The 19,475-nt window shown below is 34.0% G+C and overlaps 1 protein-coding gene across 1 annotated transcript in view; it reads right to left on the reverse strand.

The window, feature by feature from the left end:
* LOC140160901 (uncharacterized) overlaps positions 1-18,618 on the reverse strand; it is a 115,385-nt gene extending 96,767 nt beyond the window's left edge. The window contains 2 exon segments of the mRNA XM_072184236.1: positions 47-162; positions 18,022-18,618. Coding sequence (XP_072040337.1) covers positions 47-162; positions 18,022-18,562 — 657 coding nt within the window. The 5' untranslated portion in view covers positions 18,563-18,618.
* Positions 18,619-19,475: the final 857 nt, after the last annotated feature.

A 19,475-nucleotide genomic window follows, 5' to 3' on the forward strand; every position in this document is an offset into this window, starting at 1 on the left:
CATGGTTTGTTTTAGTTGCTGCTGTTGTTTTTGTCCTTAATCTTACCTTGTAATGTTCGAGAGCATCAATAGCTCGTATATATCCTTCCGATGAGTACATACACAGAGCTGATAACAGCTCAAACACCTGCTTCTTCACGGTGGCATTGCTCGTGTCCAAAGCTGAAATAAACAATAACACACATAAAATATTACGTTTAACATCAACACAAGGGAACAATTAATGCGATGATATAACAAGTTTCGATGATCCTTTAAAGGAGGATTTCGTGATCCTAGCATCCTCTTTTTATGACATTTTTCAGTAGATATCCACGAAAAAAGCTTATTTCCAATATTTCAGTTGATTCCGATTTTGCGTTTGCGAGTTATGCATGATTATGTGTATTACACTGCTCCATAGACAATGCGTTGTAATTTCGTTCTGGTGCACCAGAACGAAATTCAAATTTCACGATATCTTTGCAAAACGAATTAATATGCAAGAAATATTTGGTACATAAACATTATGTAGCCAGAGGTATATCCAGTGGTGTAAAAATCTCAACTTTTTTTTGGGAAAAGTGGGGGGATGAGGCTGTGGATCACGAAATGCCCCTTTAAAGCATCGTCGTACACTCTTAAAAAAGGTTTCAAAGGGGTCTTCATTTGACCTCTCAGGAGGACCCTTGGATGATGGTTCGTAAAAGAACCATAAGGACTTTTGTATGCTGATGATCATTTGGTTCTCTAAAGAGACTGCAGAACCTATGATTGCCTAAAGTGGTCTTGAATTTTCAGGAACCTTTTGAGGAGTTCATGAGTCAGGGTTCTCCCTGGAGAACACTTTTCAACTTTCGTCAGCACTTAGAACCTCTTTCCCTCTGAGAGTACACTTACCACCCCTGCATGTGCCCTACGTAAATGCTATCTACTGAAGATAACTGTAAATGTCGGGTACCCGTTATATTCAATGGTTATACCTGATTTAATTTCACGAATCGAAAATTGTAACGATTATTTGATTATATTCCGGAGATGGTTCTTCCTGTTTCACATTATGTGGCCCGGTTGGAGGGCATTTTCATACGTATTATGAGACACTCGATTTAAAAAGTTACTATAAAAGGGGGGGGGGGGGGCATTCATTTGTATTAAAATAAAAGGTATAGAGAAGTTTTAAGAAGAAAATGTTACACAAAATATCATTTTAGTTGCCTTTTTGAAGTTATCGTCGTGTAAAACTTATGAAAACAAATGCCGCTTATTTTACCCCCAAGCCAGTGGAAAAATGATCAAATAACGTGATCAATCAATAGGACATTGCACTCAATGTAATTGATAAATTGGTGCAATCGGTACACCACAATACATTGCCTTCTATTCTTGTATGTAAAATCAACATAATCAAACATGATCAGAATGAATGACATGGGATAATATTTACCTTATATTGTTCCAACATCCATTATCATCATTATAGCATGTATTATTCTGGAGGTTTTTAACCATGGGTTATTTGCCATCAATACATGGACATTAATCACGAGGGTATTTATTGTCTACATAATGGCTACAAACTTCTACAAGAAAGACACTTCAATTTGTATGGTGACCCTAATTTCTGAAGTCTTGCTTTATAATTGATAGGACCTTGTGTGTTAATTTTTCTTAATACTAAATTGAATGGATAAAATAAGAAAAGTTTAAAAATCGAAATCATTTGCAGAACTTTTAACGCTTATGCTATATGTGAATATTGTTAATCAATTTTGGTCACAGCTAGTACATCATTATAATTGACAGCGTAAGTTTTGAAACGTAGAAGTTTATTTTCCATTATTCATTAATACAAAAGCACATAAGGACGGATGCAAAGAAAACTGTTCTAAATCATTAGGACATTAAAATGAGATGAAAGTGTATTTGAAAAAGGGAATTCCATTTTACTAACAAGATTGATTCAACTATAGAGAATTAAAATAAATGCTTTTACGTCAGCTTGGATCATTGAAGTGCATGATGTAATGTTGGTTACTATACGAAGTTAACCTAGCGACTGTTGTTTAAATATATATATATTATATATATATAATTTATGTAACCTTTTACCCTATATCATTGAAAAGTTAGATAAAAATTTAAACAAGTGGTGTATTTAAAAAAAATTAAAACCGTATAGCTATGTTAAGAGTAAATTCATTGGCTATTTTAGCTGAAATGCACAGTATACACATAGGGATAAAACTGAGATGAAAATTAGTTTGGGTAGCTTTTAAGATTGTTCAAAATCGAAGCCCATCTTGTATAGATAATGGTTGTGATGCAAATCATACAATATTCTGACCTTCAATTTTAAATGCACAAAACAGACATTTATACAAAGTTTTGTGATTTTTAAGCTATTTTAAAGATTTAAGTTAATCAATATTTTAATCTTTCATTCAAATAATTACAGACCTTGAATAAAGCTTTAAGACACTCATCAGTGCATAATCGAGTAGCTTTTACATCATTATATATATTATATCAATAATATCAGTTTTATCAATACATGCTATAAGTAAATCTTTTACCCTATATCTAACACATTATTAATAAAACACCTACCGAAATGACCATTATTCCAAAACCGTTGATCGTCTGCCAAATTTGGGATACACACGCGAAGCAGTATTTATTTCTGCGCATTATGATACCTCATTTGTTGCAATGGTTCCAATATTGATGTCGCAGTGTACATTTAAAAATAAAAGTAACCCAGGATTTGAAAGTTGCAGCAAAAATCCTATTGCCTTGTATTCAGAAGGAAATGTTTTGGCTCTCATTGGATTCTTCTTCTTGTTTCGTGAATTTGGTCAAGAGGTCAAAATAGTGATAATAATTTTTTTTAAATGTCATTATTCACATCAGTTTTCATTGTTTACTTGCTCTCATATCAAAACATGACAAGTTCAATGTTTTCTGGGACCAAGAATGTCACAAGAAAAAGTGGAAGCCAAGGGTTACATCTGATGGTAACACCTCCCATTCAGTAAATTTGAATCTAGTTTTACAACTGAAAGGACAACTTGCAACGTAGGCCAGTTAGGACATTTTTGGTCTAAAAAATATCGAAATCTTCATGTTTCAATTTAACATTACGTGAATGATGATCACTGATGTAAATAATGACAATTGTTATTGATTATCACATGTTTTGATCCCATCCAAGAGCCTGAAACAAAAAGGATAATCCAATGAGAGCTGAACAGATTTCCTTCAATGGACACTGAATACAAGGCGATAGGATTTTACTGCAACTTTCAAATCTTGGGTTACGTTCATATATGTATAACGCGGCATCAATATTGGAACCATTGCAACAAATGAGGTGTCATAATGCGCAGAAATTAATCTTGCTTCGACTGAATATCCCAAATTTGACATACGACCAACCGTTTTGGAATAATGGTCATTCATTAAGGTGGATATTACTTATTGGTAGGTGTTTACTAACGGAGTTGTTTATATTTAATATGCTGAATGTATGTAGTAACTAGTACATTTTAATAAAATATTACAATATTTATGTTCAAATGTTTAAAGTAACTATCATGCAATTTGCGAAAGTGATTAAAACTTCTACACTTTCAGACTAAAAAGACATTCTAAGATTTTGAGCTCTTGATATTATTAATATTATTGACGCACATTAAAAAATTATAGGTAGAAATTAAAGAAAATATTGTTCATAATTATATTTTTATCAAATTATTGGTCATGGTGGCATTAATACCTGAGTCAAATGGCTTAGCAACACACGGACTGCACGGAACTCAGTCACTTAAGATAAGTGCAGAAGCACGATAAAAATGTACTTTAGACTTTGAACAATATATTCATAGAAAAAACTATTTTGGTATCAACAACAAAACTACTACCAACGACGACAAAGTTAACAATCCCCTGAGGAAGTCGACTTCAGTGCCTATAATAATATTAATAATAAGTGCTCTAAAAAATCCCGATTTTTATCTCTGAAATCGGCTGACGAGTTTGGAAGTTGAGTGCATGAGCCATTTAACTTGTTTTCAGCAACTTCCTGCACCTTTTCAATCTCAAAATCTAGTAAATAGAACCGTTGAAATTAATTTTCGCTTTTCACACTTTATAAGTTTGGTGGTTAGATAATATCTAACATACAGCTCAATTAACCCCCTCTTTCATCCCAATCTGACTAAAATCAACTTAAATTTTTACCCTAAGGATAAGACGGTATATAAAATGCATGACATTTCGTAAATGCCCTGAATATACAGGACTTATTCGAGAGGCTCAATGCAATACAGTAAACATGGTCCAGAACTACCATAATTACATGTACAGGCACATGACGGAACACCCATAAACTGGCAAGTATCCAATTGTGATTTCAAATTCGAAATTAGCTTGACAATATAAATGATATTCGTAACTAAAGTATTATCTATTTGGAAGCAATTTTGGTTTTAAAATATTTTGAAGAACAAAACATTTTTTGTAAACGCGGCTTACAAAATGTCTGGCTAACTTGGATTACGTTGTGCACTTGCTCTCGATATTAAGTGTTGTTGATCAGCTTAAATCCCATTTTCCATTCGTAAGTGTTTTTACACTTTATATAAAGTTTATAGTAATATTTAGCACCATGGCGGCAGCCAAAACAGCCCAAAGCACCTAAAACAGTGTAAACTAAGTACAACATTACTTTGGTACTCTAATCTCAAGGATAAGAACTTTTTTACCTTCGTGCTACATTTTTGAAGTAAGCTTTATGCATACACTAGCTTTACACTCACAATAACATAAACTATGTAGTGTTTCGACATCCTTAGGGTGTGTTTTTCAAGTACCCGTTTTCATTTTTCAAATTGTTCGCTTTCATTCTGTATTGAATATAAATCGTGACCTTGTTTTCAAAGAATAAGATCAGTGCGCAGTTCTATTTTGACTTTGAAGTTTAAAAAGCTGTTAAAACCCAACTCAAAGTATCTTTGTTTGTTCCGATAAAAAGAAGAAATCTCTGCTTTTGAGTCTTTAAGTTTAACTTTACTACAAAAAATGTACGTTGTTCTTTAGTTTTCAATTGTAAGATTTGTTTGTGTAAGTCTATATCTCTAATCTCATGTAATGCCAACGCATACCATACAGTCCTTGCCGTATATTTAATCAGGTGATGACGTGATGTATCTTTTAAGGTTTGTATTATATTTGCCATTTAGCTCAAGACATTATTTGTGATGGCTCTACCACGGCATACAGGAATATGTCTCGTGATTCCAATCTCGACCATTTTTTATGTTCCAATTATTTTTTGAAAACCGCATCAAAGACCCTGCAGTGATATTAGGATGACTTTAAAGTTCAATATATTATTCATGTTATTTTAAGTCATTGTCTACTCTTTTCAGAACCAACAAACTCATTTTCAAAGGAACGGCTCTTTTCAGAGCCACCGCTAGACAACAAGGGCAGAACTCTTAACAGTTTTGTCCTAATGACATCGAAAACAGAAACTGTCCCACATACTAATCATTTCGGAACACCTTGTATGTATACCTATCAAAAAGTGATTGGGAACAGGAATATTAGAGTAGACAATAATGATATTTTAAAAATAAACTTTCATTCAATATAAATGCCTATATAAAGCAAAGCACATCGTCCAGCTGCGCAACGACCTGTTCATTCCATTGAATACGAATAAAAGGCGTTCGAAATGGTGGAAGATAACAATTAACAAACTTGAAATAAGTATTTTGCTTTCATATCACTCCCTACATGACGTATTTTTGACTCTTTAGCTTTGCCACTGTATTACAATCCATATTTTCAGCATTATGTACTTGAATACCTAAACGTCTGAGACTGTAATGTTGTATAAATTACCATCACTAAACCGTATTTTTCTCAGTCTTCCACCGTTTTTAATCTCTATTATTCGTATCCGATGAAACGCAAAGTTCGCAGCTGGGTTTCCCTAGCATTTCACCGTTGGAGACACACTGTCTTCACACGGATGGCTCAGTAGAAGGCTAACAAGACCGGACGGCGCAGAAAATCCCTCCACCACTTTAACATACTTTGGCGTTGATAGCCTGTAAAATACCGCCAATGACATTTTCTACAAAAGGCTCTACTAATTAGTTATGAACTTTCATGACTTGTTCTACACCTTCGAAATTCTGATACGTCAGAAAGTTCAGACCGTTGCTAACATGGGTGATTAAACTTAATTAAGCCAGAAGAAATCCAAAGAATACATGAAAGGCATAAACGGCAAAAAAATGTTCCTTACAATCATGTCATTATTCCCACTGTGTGCAAAGTTGTATAGCAGTTATTTCAAATGATTTTTTTTCAATTGAAAGTATAATCATAACTGAACAAACTTTTTATTTTGATATATAATTATGATTGACAAAATGAAACTTTACTTGATTAGTCAATATTATACGGAGCGACATATTTTTTATTAGTTTCCGAGTTAGATTATACCTTCACGATATAGTAAACACTTTTAAATCGTTGTTTTTCTGATACGTCAAAAAGTTCAGACCGTTGCTAACATGGGTGATTAAACTTAATTAAGCCAGAAGAAATCGAAATACGTGAAAGGCATAAACGTGCAAAAAATTGTCCCTTACAATCATATCATTATTCCCACTGTGTGCAAAGTTGTATAGCAGTTATTTCAAATGATTTTTTTTATTTGAAAGTATAATCATAACCAAACAATTTTTTTCTTTTGATATATTTAATATCATGATTGACAAAATGAACTTTACTTGATTAGTCAATATTATACGGAGCGACATATTTTTTATTAGTTTCCGAGTTAGATAGTAAACACTTTTAAATGGTTGTTTTTCCATTTGCTGACACCCCGTGCACCAATGTTACACTCTATGCATGCATTGTATTTTTCTTCACACATTTTGACAAGACCACATGCACAGCGCCACAATGTACTCTGTAGTCCAATAAACCCTGTCGACAAAAAAACAAGCAACATTTCTCAAATGTTTCTTGTCACCTTGTAAAATAGGGATCGTTTTAGCCAAGGGGAAACAGATCAATCGTTGTCATAATCTAAATGTGCTTTCTTTTGTATTATTGAGTCTTAAGAATCTGACGATATACACGTGCTGTTTAAATTTATTCTAGATGATCAATGTTATCGATATATTGATAGAACAAACTGGTGGGATACATAGCTTTATAATTATCGGTATTTCAGTATCGGATTTCGCAAATGCACTATGAAATGTATACCATACATGTTCAATGTTTTTTGTTGTCCTTGTGAAACACCAGAGCTACACTTTCGGAGCCCCGGGCTTCGGACTATTGATCGACAAAATTGCTGCATCATCATGTACTAGCTCCCAGACCCCTGGCCCAGACCATGGGTCAGCCGGTCAGTGGGTGGAAAAAGTATAAAATCTGCATACAAGACGTAAACTCTAACGCTTTTTACATTTCAGCGCAATTTTGAACAAAATTTTTTCAGGGAAAATTTCATGATGTTGGCAAATTACATAATGTCAAACAGCATCTTGGGCTGTATTTACACTAAGTCGCTGTGCGACGCGATGGGTGATTGACTTTTTGACGAATGAGGTAGAGCGTTTCTGATACGTTGGGATAGCGTTTTACTTCATTGGTCAAAAGTTAATCTTTCTTCGTCAGCGAATGCATGGGCGTAGGCTCAGTTTTTATAATGTGTCTTAAAAGTCGTGAACAGACGAATAACAAATAGGTTAATAGGTCCCATATCTTGTCCTTTTATCAATAATCTGTTATCATATCATTGAATAAAGACCGACTGGACAATCATGATAACTGTGACTGCGTCGTCCAGAAACTACGGTGACCATCATAATGATTGCATATATATGACCGACCCTTTACTACCCATCCATGCATGGAAAATTACTACTACATGTACTAGTCATATACGCATATACAAAGCATATTTCTTAACAGCTAGGTCAACTTTATTCAAATAAAGGAAACAAAAACATGATTTTTTCATAACTTTCGGAAAATCGTGAACAAAGGTGCGAAAATAAACTTTTCTGTAACCGTTTTTTCTGTGGTTATTTCTGAAAGTTTGTTGTCCATTTACCACGTGCAATGACCCAGTAACAATTTTAAAGAGCGGCGTCACATTTTTGGTCGTAATTAACGAAACAAATTTCGCAATTTTACATCACCCAATAATTGTGACAAAGCAATGAAATTCTGATCTTCTTTGTCATAGTTGTACAATTGAAATAAGTAGTACATACGTACACCACCACCACCTCCACCTGCATCACCACCACCACCAACACCTCCACCTCCTGACCTCCACCTCCACCACCACCACTACTACTTACAGCACCAACAACAGCACCTCCACCTCCACCTCCTGACCTCAACCTCCACCACTACTATACTTACAGCACCACCAACAGCACCTCCACCTCCACCTCCACCACCACCAACACCACCACCACCACCGGGCATTGTGATACACGATTTTGCTTCTATCAGACCACTGGAGCAATTTGTAGCCAGATGATGGTCTTGATCACACCGCGTGAAAACATTGGGTGCACCTTTAATCTCCTGTTCACGGTGTGCACTTTTCTTTAAGGTGAGCAGTGCCTATCATTATATATTATAGTTCGACCAAAATAATCCATTAACATTCAAATGATAAATAGTGCAATTTTATACATCCAACCTTGGTAGGTGGTATCCCTTGCAAAGAGCATTTTAGTGATGCTCTTGTGAGTGTAATGTATTAATGTTTAATGATGTCAGTAAGTCACTGTGTGTTGTACTTTATCATCATCATACACATGAAAAGCATTTACCGCGTGAGCAAGTGCTGAAAACCTAAAATATACAATTTAAAGCAACAATTTGTATATTTTTACAAACTGTTTTCAAAAGTTCTGTTTACAAAAGCAAACTGCCAGTATGCTCAAATGAATATTAAATTATTTCCACAACAAGTGTTAAAATACCGAAACCAAAAAGCTGTCATAAAACACACTGAGGAACAATAACGAACGATTGAAATTCGAAAAATGGAAAGTAAAAAACTGGGTTAGGTCAGTATACAGTTTGAAGTATTCCGGCCTCTGATGTGGTGGCAAAATATTCAAGATAATTATGATTCAACCATGACTGAGTAAATAGTATATACATTATGATATATTGCGAGAGAGAATATATATTTATAATTATATAGAGAGGGAGGGAGAACTGTTAAAAGAAACCAAATGGTTATAGTTCATAACAATAATTCTTATGCAATAAAGCGATAAAATTTGCATTAATACATTAAGTGATTAACTAATCTAATTAGTTTAGTTGAAACTAGTCTTATAATTCTTGCTAAGAAATAAATTGTCATAGCAAAATTTTCCACAAACATGTACTTTTTGCACAAACATGTACTTTTTCTCCACTTTGAACTCAAATTTTGTTCCCGTGGATAATAATATATATTTTAGTACACACAGCGCACAATAAGACCGCAAAATAAGCTTACTCCAAAAAAAGTACAAAACGTATTGTTCCGGCGTAGCCTACATGTTATCATAAAATGAATATATTTTGCAAACCACCTTTGGTAAAAAGTACCTTTGCCTTTTCACCCTTTTTATTGTATTCGAAGATCTATACGCCTTAACCCTTGCTTTCATTATTTCTCCATCAGTTCGTTAGCTCTGTGTTTTCAATTCATTGGTGTTTAACTTTTTTAGAAGTTTTATAAACACCTTAGGGTTAGAATTTCTGCCGGTTGACGTAAGCGGGTTTCAGTTCTTTGTTCCTGCCAAGTTAGTTTTGACTTTTATAAACATGCATGGTATTGAACACCTGAAGTCTTGTGGCTTCTTATTTCTTAAAATCTTTATATGAAAATATAACGTGTAGTAATTACCTTGTTGGGTTCAAAGAAAATCTTTAACCTATTCACCCGCTGCAAACTTAAATTGTATGAGATACAAAATAACTGTTTTTAGAAAAGAGAAAAGCTTTCAAAGATACTTTAGCAAAAGAACAGTTTTGATACCTTTCCAATGATTTTTAAGTCCTTAGGATCGGAATGTATTTTCTTTGACGTATGCAGTTCAATGTAATCCTTAAAAAGCGTACCGACAATAATGACATGATAATGCTAGCTGGTTTATACAATAAATATAATTCTAATGCAATTGTAAATCATTATACTGAAGTACTTTATTGGCATGTAAACCTTTGTGTTTCTCAAAAAGATTGTAATCATATCTTAAGTATTTTACATGAAAGATAAGCGTTAAACACTTATTTCATTATGTATATCTTGTCCAGCGGATCTAATCCAACAATTAACATAACTCCATGTATAGTATCTTTAACCAAAAGCATTTGTTGCTCTTTTGTAGGTCTTATCTTATAGGTCCTATAACAGTCTTAACCAGCTTAATCTATATGCACTGACCACAATGACAGTATGTCCCAATAAAAATTACCGGATGCTTTTATATATTTTGTTATAACTTTAAACTTACATAGTACTGAAATCACCTTTGGAATTATAACAAAATAAAGGCATTTGATATATTTTATTGAGACACCCTGTACAATTAATGCTGAAGTGAAGTCCGGATGCCATGGATGTACTTATTATAAAATTTGGGTGTGTGTCTTATTTTTCGTCATTTACCGGTACAATTTCTCTATGAGGTAAATCCTTATCTTGCTTTGCTTGCATTGATTGTTCTTCTGTACGGCAAAAATGTAATGCATATGAAAGTTCTAGGATTTGACTATATCAAACCACTGATACCTGTATAATCTAGAAAGTACAAGAAGGCCACCAGCAAACGATTTCAAAATGTAAATATATTGAGTTAGAAATTTGACATGTGAACAAAGATATTCATTTTATTTCAAGGCTCCAAGTCATGTTCATTTTTGTCAAATCATTTGTCTGCATAATTCTTTTCATGCCTTTTGTATAAAAATGTATCAACCTGGACTGTTTTCAACGCGTGGTACCAAACAGCTACAAACATACAACGTGTGTTCACCACCCTGGCTAAAAAAAACCCGATCAAAATCTAAAACAATAACAAAGGCTATGATTAAATTTAACCTACTTTAGGAAACACTCTATAATGGGTGTCAAATGTTATTCATTTTTAAATTATACAGGGTAATTATTATTGCTAAAATGTTTTTTATGATTTAAAAGTTAATTGGGGTGAAATTAAACAAACTTAAGCAAGCAGGTGAAGTGAAAAGTTTGACACACCCTAAAGCAAACATGGAGGTATACAAAAGGTGGTGAGGTTGACACCTTGGGCCGTACATAATACAGGTAGCATATAACACTGTGACCTGATGCGAATGGCGGGAAAACAATCGAAATATTCTGTGGACACCATCATTAAAAAATAGGATATAAGGTGATTTGTCTCCCTATTCAAACAACTTTGAGCAATTATGGTATGATATTTTGTCTGCCTTCCACATTTAGCAGTATTATCTTTGCACCAGACTCTTTTGCTCCAGATCCAAAAATAACAAAGGATTTTTACAGCACATATTTAAGTGAGAAATGTGTAAGATATTCTTTATTATGTAGTACTAGACAACCCATAATGAAAACATTGCAAATAGTTATAGGATGGTGTAGCCTATACTCAACTCCCGGGACTCAACTCCAGAGGACACTAACCATGCTAACCAACATTCCATGTTTTTTCGACGTGCACCAGCCATGCGTCAATCTTGGCAATTACATATTTTTGGTGCTTTTAGTAGCCACTTTTTTGACAATTCTGACTTGCAGAGTCAACTAAAGTAACAAAGTTTGTAACAACTAACATGTATTATGTTTCCACATATTAAACTTCCGCAGCGATGAGGGTAAATGACACATTTATACTCAGAGTCAGAAAAGTATAAAGGCCCCAAAATAGTTTCTACCAAAAAATAATAAGACATTGATCTTTATCAACGTTAATGAATGTTGTAAATAATCGATGCACCCAAATTTTAAATTATGCTATTACCCACCATTGTAAATTTTAATGAGAAAATAATTACCATGTGAATAAAAGTTAAATAGTTATTATTAATTTATTAATATTTACAAAATTGGCGACGATTTAAAGTAATAATAAGCCCTTGGTGCTAAAGCTTCAATGTCAGAGAAATAATTGTTTGTATGAATAAAAAATGGTTTTCTATATTTCTATATTTGCTTTAGTTAGATTTTACCTTGATTCAAGTCTCGAACTTCGTATTTTCTACACAAAACAAAATGCACAATTAAGCATAGCAGATGTACATTGTGTTGCTGCACTTTGACCAAACAACTTGCTCAATGTTGTTCAAACTCTCCATACTATACTAATCAACGTGATTAATACACGGGTTTTTTTTTTTTTAAAAAATTGTTTTGAAACAATTAATGGCCGATTAGTTTTGTAAAACAGGAAGTTGTATTCTGTAAAATTATGATCTTTACACTTATCTAATCGTAGAATATACTATTATTATTGTTTATACTCGACTTTATATTCGAATATGTTGTAAATTGTGAAATTGTATTAGCTACCGATACCGCACACAATTGTAGATATCAGTTTGCAAACTCATGACCTATTTTACTATTTGATATAGACGATAGAATGAGCAGAATTGACATGTGTGATTATGTATAAGTTGACTGTTAAGTTCATGTTGCATGTCGTACATTTTGTTACATTTGATGTTTATCATGAAACCATTGTAAGCCACGCGTATTGACTTGTTCATGTAACAAAGTACCCAATGTTCAAATATAACTACATTTGACTGTGTCTATTTACATGATTTAAGGCAAAATTGCCAGCACCTTTTTACAAATACATGCCAACTTAATGTTGAGCGTATCAATAATTTATTGGCAAGTTATAAAATGGCAAATTTCAAAAACTATATTGTAAAATAACGTCACGTTAAATTAACCAAACTTAAATGCCAGTTGAATTAAGCCTAAAATAAGGTCCAATATTTCACATCAAAGCAGACCATTTCTGAAAGTGTGCATAAACTTCTCAAGCAAGTTCTACACAAATTAAATGAAAGCTCATGTTTGTAGGTATGACGTGAAAAATGATAAAATCACATGTCACCAAAGTTTTACCAACGGAAAAAGTATTATAAACTCCCGGGTATTAACTATAGTGTCTTTTAAGTTGGGCCACATAGTTCCATATACGTAAACTATTCAGTCAAATCCAACTTTTTGTTCGATTTTATCCACAGAATTCAAAGGATTATCTGAACCACTGGAGCCAGCAACCACGACAACCTGTTAACCGATTAAACTGTATACACTCGTGTACTATATAAGCACATAGAGGTCATGGGTTCAAATCAAGATCCAAATTGGTTCACATACTACATCCCCCTTAATGAATGACCGTAGTTCCAAAACAGTTAATCGTATGCCAAATTTGGGATATGCAGTCGAAGCAGAGTTTATTTTTGCGCATTATGACACATCATTTGATGTAATGGTCCCAATATTGATGTCGTAACGTACAATTAAATTTAAAAAAATCCTATTGCCTTAGTGTCAGTATCCATGGCATGTATTTGTTAAAAGGTGCTGGCAATTTTGCCTTAAATCATGTAACTAGACACAGTCAAATGTAGTTATATTTGAACATTGGGTACTTTGTTACATGAACAAGTCAATACGCGTGGCTTACAATGGTTTCATGATAAACATCAAATGTAACAAAATGTACGACATGCAACATGAACTTAACAATCAACCCATGGAAGAAAATCTTTTCGGCTGTTCTTCTTGTTTCGTGAATTTGGAAGAAGTCAAAACATGTGATTAACAATAACAATTGTCATTATTCATATCAGTGGTCATTATTTACTTATACAAGTCCAATGTTATCAGGGACCAAGAAGGTCACAAGAAGTGGAAGACCAAGGGTTACATATGTTGGTAACACTTCCCAATCAGACAATTTTGACTATAGCTTTATACTACTGAAAGGACAACTTGCAATTGTCGGCCATAAACCATAGGACCTTATGTTGGTCAGAAGAATATTGAAATCTTCATGTTTCAATTTGAATTTCAATATGAATAATGATCACTGATGTGAATAATGACAATTGTTATTGGTTATCACATGTTTTGATCCTTCCAAATGCATGAAAGAAAAAGGATAATCCAGTAAGAGCTGAACAGATTTCCTTCAATGAATACTGAATATTGATACAGGGCAATAGGATTTTACTGCAGCTTTCAAATCTTGGGTTACGCTCATTTAAATGTATGCTGCGGCATCAATATTGGGACCATTGCAAGAAACGAAGTATCGTAATGCGCAGAAATAAATTTTGCTTCGAATGTATGTCCCAAATATGGCATACGATTAACCGTTTTTGGAATAATGTTTATTCATTAAAGGGTAATTACGTATTGGTAGATGTTTATATTATTATCGTTACTAATTGAATTAACTAATTTAATTTAAAGAACAACACCAGCTTTCTCTCTTTTATTTTGATTTGTTAATTATAAGTAGGTTTATTAGATTTCCCAGATCATAACATTTTAATTTTATCATGGTTACTGTTAATGTTACTTGCATTGATATTTTGAAATGTTATCACTGCGTCACATAAGCAACATTATGCTATGTTGTGTTCCGATTTATAGGTCAATAAACTTTGACTTGAGTTCGAGGCTATTGTTAAAAACCCCAGTGTTTGCCGAGGTTTTGACTTTCCCCTTTATACAGCTCTATTAATAGATTTCCCCTCCCTCTAGTGAGACATTCTGATTGTACTACCCAAGCCCCTTCCCTTTTGTAGTTCGTAAATTTGTTTCCTTTGTAATCTATTGTAACCAGTTTGCATTGTTAGTATTTGGAGAGCTGAGATATTGGTTCGCTAACCGAATTGGAGAATAGAAGTGGATTTACATAATTCCTTAACAGAGCTCCATGGATGAATTTCCAAATAGAATTCTCTTTTCAAATCAACATTTTGCTTTGTCTGATTACAAAGCTTCAAAAATCTCGCCGAATACCTTAAGGGGATTTGACGGAAGCGTCCCTGCATCCCTCAGCTCACGACACCTGGTTACAATGTAATGGTATAAAAAAATTTCAAAAGTTGTGTTCTTATTTTGCTCCATGAAATGGCGTTGCACAAGAGCTTGATACATTTTTGTGTATGTCTTGTTTATATACCCGATACTATGTCTTCATGGTTCTACATTATGTAGTGTATTATACTTGACTGTAACTGCATGGGTTTGGTTTGGTTGGTTTCATTTTAAACTGTAATACGATATCATGTACACTAAGCATCGCCATAAGGGTATGAGGAACATTCAATTGTTGCGACATTTCTTACATGATTTTACAAAAGAAACGTATTCAAAGTATCACAAAATTAGCAATTCCTTGAATACGGTTCTTTCCATGTTTTGTAAGACGTAACAATCCTGACAATAAGAGTAATGTTAATTCGCACAAACAATTGCAGATACCGAAGGGACCGGTCCACCGGTCCAAATAAAATGTTGTTACTATTTGAGGTAGCATTAAAACAAAACTTCATATTGTTTTCATATTTGCAACTTGATAATATCACATAGTTATACATTTATAAAATTGAACTTGAACTTGAACCATACTTTAAGTTTTAACATACAGTAACATCAACTACAGTTGATACAAAATTAATTAGAAATAATTCCTTCTAAGGTTAATAGTAATTTGAGGAGTACCAAATTTAGCAAATTATCAGATTGCTATGCTATTTGAATTCCGTAACTTTTAACTTTGTAAGTGATACTAGTTTTGTCATTGACTTATGGTTAGAGAGTATTGTTATACAAGTACATAGGAAATAAAACTTTTTAACAAAAAGGAACAGTTTTAACAAAAGTTTATAGTGCACATAGCGGCTAATGACGTGCAGGTTGAATTGCGTTAAAAGGGTCAAATAAGTTGCTATGGCGCGGACATTGTGGAGGAGACTTCTTGACCGAACTAGAAGAATCAATGTCTATGTAATGGATCTAACACCGTCAAATCAACCATGCAAAAATCCGATGATTTACCACTAATTAATAGTTAAGATAACCACAAAAGAAACATAATCAGTTTTTAAAATTTGTCACAGTCATTGCTTTCCCGCCTCTCCATTGAAGATGTATAACTTGGGGTTTGGTTAACAACGTACTTGTTTTTAGCTTCATTTATCATAGACACGATAGGAGTCAACTGAGTATGGTATGATTTCTTGATTCATTAGAGGTTTTAATAATCAACAATAACAATTGGGTCTACTGATCACGCAAAGTTCAACATGATGATCGGTAACTGGACTATCTAAGAAGGTTAAATCCCTCACAAACTAACGTGTGATATCTATTGTATTGGTGATGAGGGATACCCTTCGGAAGTAGTCCAGTAGCCGGTTATCATGTGTAACTCCACATATGGTATAGTCTCAAATTGTCTTGCTGATCAGAAAACTCCCTTTAATGAAAAAAGTGTAGCAAAAACAGTTTACAATACGTCACCGTGTCGATTATATTGATATAAGTGTGTATGGAGCCACATTGACGAGTAGTTGTAATTATTATGTTTAAACATTTTAAAGTTATTTTATATCGACAAATATATTGCGGTACAAAGAACTCGGAGGTCAAATAAAGCATTAATGATATACCCACAAATCAATACAAAACAATCATCATGCATTTATATAAAAAGTTTGCTTATGTCGTGTAGGGTCAATATTTATAGGAAGGTGAATTAATGATTATCTTATGCTATTACGCATTAGAAAAGAAGTGGATTGAAACATTCCTGTATTAATTTTTGATGAATCTTTAATTGGCATGGCCCCAAAAGAAGCAAAGCTGCAGAATTAATATGATTAGATGTAATTTGGGGCGTTATGTTAATGTTACACAACTGTATTAGTTAGAAGCGTTTCTTCAGCTTGTATCACTGGAATGGGTTTGCATAATAATTATTATTGGTAATACCAAAACGTCTTTCTGAATATATTCTCCACTGAAGTTTCTAAAGATTTTGACGATAAATGTGCTCCAAAAGTTTACTCGAATCTTACAGGGGATCAAGATTGCTCACTTCATCCATACAATGTATAATTGATAGTCTAATCAACCATTATCTTAACCGAATAATTAAGGTTCATTAATGGACCACACACAAAAACCATATGTTGTCTACATATATGTTTCTCATGAGTTTTCTATTCTCGTGTGTTGTATATAATGTGTATATTATGTGGCTATGTAGGTGTGTATTTAAGCGAATTATATATGCGTCAAAGTAAACACATAATTGTATCTCGCAAAAAGTTTCCAGGGACGTAGTAACAAAGTTACTTAATTCACTGTGTACAAAGTTGACTCAATCGAATTGTTTCTTTCTCTTTGGGCAACAGAAGTATACTACAAAACGTTTGAAAGTTGACAAATGTGTATTATATAATAATTATAATGTGAATACATTAGCAGATACTCCGGACAGATACTGCACTTGAGAGGTACCATAGAGCAACGTTATGAGAGCAGTAATGAGAGCAACGTTGTTGACTCTGGTGGTGCAAGAGGTCCCTGGTTCAATTCCCGGTGGAGGCAAATATCAAAAATGTATTATTTGCTCACGCCATTATTGCAGGTGCGGTGAATTACAAAGATCTCACAGCCAGTTCCAATTAAGGTAACGCTATTGGCTGTCTGTAGGTCTACACACCCTATACCATTGGCATCATGGGAGAACAGTGTCTGACATTAAATGATTGACACAGGTTAAAGTTATATGCAATATATCCAGTACAAGTAAATAGCATGTCAGATAGTATCTGCTGTATTCCGGCGGGTATTCCGGCCTATAATAAATCAACTAAGCAGACACTGCATTAAAAATGGGTTTTTCAAGTTCTATATTAATTATAGTGACTCACCTGTTGCCAACTTGCGTATAAATTCCGTATCATCTATTATATAATCCAATCCTGCTTGTGAATTCATCATTGCTCTGAAACACGCGACGCACTCCACTTGTGCGTACGCATGTGCGATACTCAAATGGCTCTTTTCAGTAAGTTTCTGTAACGCCGAGTATAAAATCCCGAGTCCATCTAATTCCAGAAAGCGTAGCATCCATCGTGAATCACAATGCGCTAATTGTCTCTTTAACCAGGTGTAACTCTGCACGTAAGGTCCAGTCTGAATAAGTGATATAAACGTCTCTGGTTCCTGCTGTTGGTGTGAATCCACCGGCTGTGAAGTTGGGTCCGTCGAATGCTTCACTAAACTCACTCCTGATTGGTCAGCACGACGAGCTTTTTGTAGTAACTTCCGCCATCGTTCTCGCTGTGTCGGCGTCGCTCGTGTGATGGTAATTCGTGGATTACTGCCCTCTTGGAAGCGAGGAGGGTTGTTACCCTGTAAAGGTGTAACTTTACGGGTAAGGAGAGGGGATCCAGGTAGACTCTCACACATGCTTGAGTTGATTATATGCCAACCTTATGTAATCAGTAATATTATGTTGACATCAATGTGGTCTTGGTAACAGGTGGATTAAGTTGCCTCTATCATTGAGTTCGAGTTACCTATATTGAAAGAAACACAATCGAACAGCATACATTAGTATTATTGTATATTAGCTTAGACTTAGGCTAAGATGAGCTCTGTTTGTTTATTCTCTAAAGAGGGTACTAAGTTTCAAAATATTCCCGCGAGCAAGGTTTTGATACTATACATTCACACTTCGCTGCCAACATTCTATTTAGGCTGGCTACTATAAGTTTGACATATGTACGTAGGATGATAAGAATTGTTCTTTGAAGAAAAAATTATAATTTCAATCTCTTTGACAGAACTTAGATAGTACAACCTTGTCGCAATTAGGCCCCTAATACAGATATAATAATTATTATTTCTTACCTCGCGTTTATATAACTTAGATTAAGTAAAGCATATAATTTAATAGGCCTGCTCTCGAAAAAGGTTGAATAAACTCCAGCATTTCTTGTTGTCAACGTTTCGAAAAGTATTTTCATATTATGATTATTAAAATTGTCAGGATTAGGCTTAAAATATGAATTCTTATACAGGTGATAGCAAAGGTGATACTGAGGCTTCTTATAGACCGGAAGAAGCTGAGGCATGACGCAGGTGCACAAACTTCTCCAATATCGGAGTATGTTTTATTCAATATTGTGTATAATATAATACACAAAAAAGCAAAGTTTCATTGGCTACACATGCGTCAGAATTAAAGTAAATTGTGCGGTTTTATGCGAGGGTTACGCTTTGACCTTAAGTGCCTAGGCAATGTTTGAGAAATTTCTTGAATGCTATTTTGTCTTCCTTCTTCTTCTTACATCCTCTACGTTAAGGTTCTGTTGTAAAA

Source organism: Amphiura filiformis, chromosome 9 (assembly GCF_039555335.1).
Source record: "Amphiura filiformis chromosome 9, Afil_fr2py, whole genome shotgun sequence".
In the NCBI taxonomy this organism is placed as follows: Eukaryota; Metazoa; Echinodermata; class Ophiuroidea; order Amphilepidida; family Amphiuridae; genus Amphiura; species Amphiura filiformis.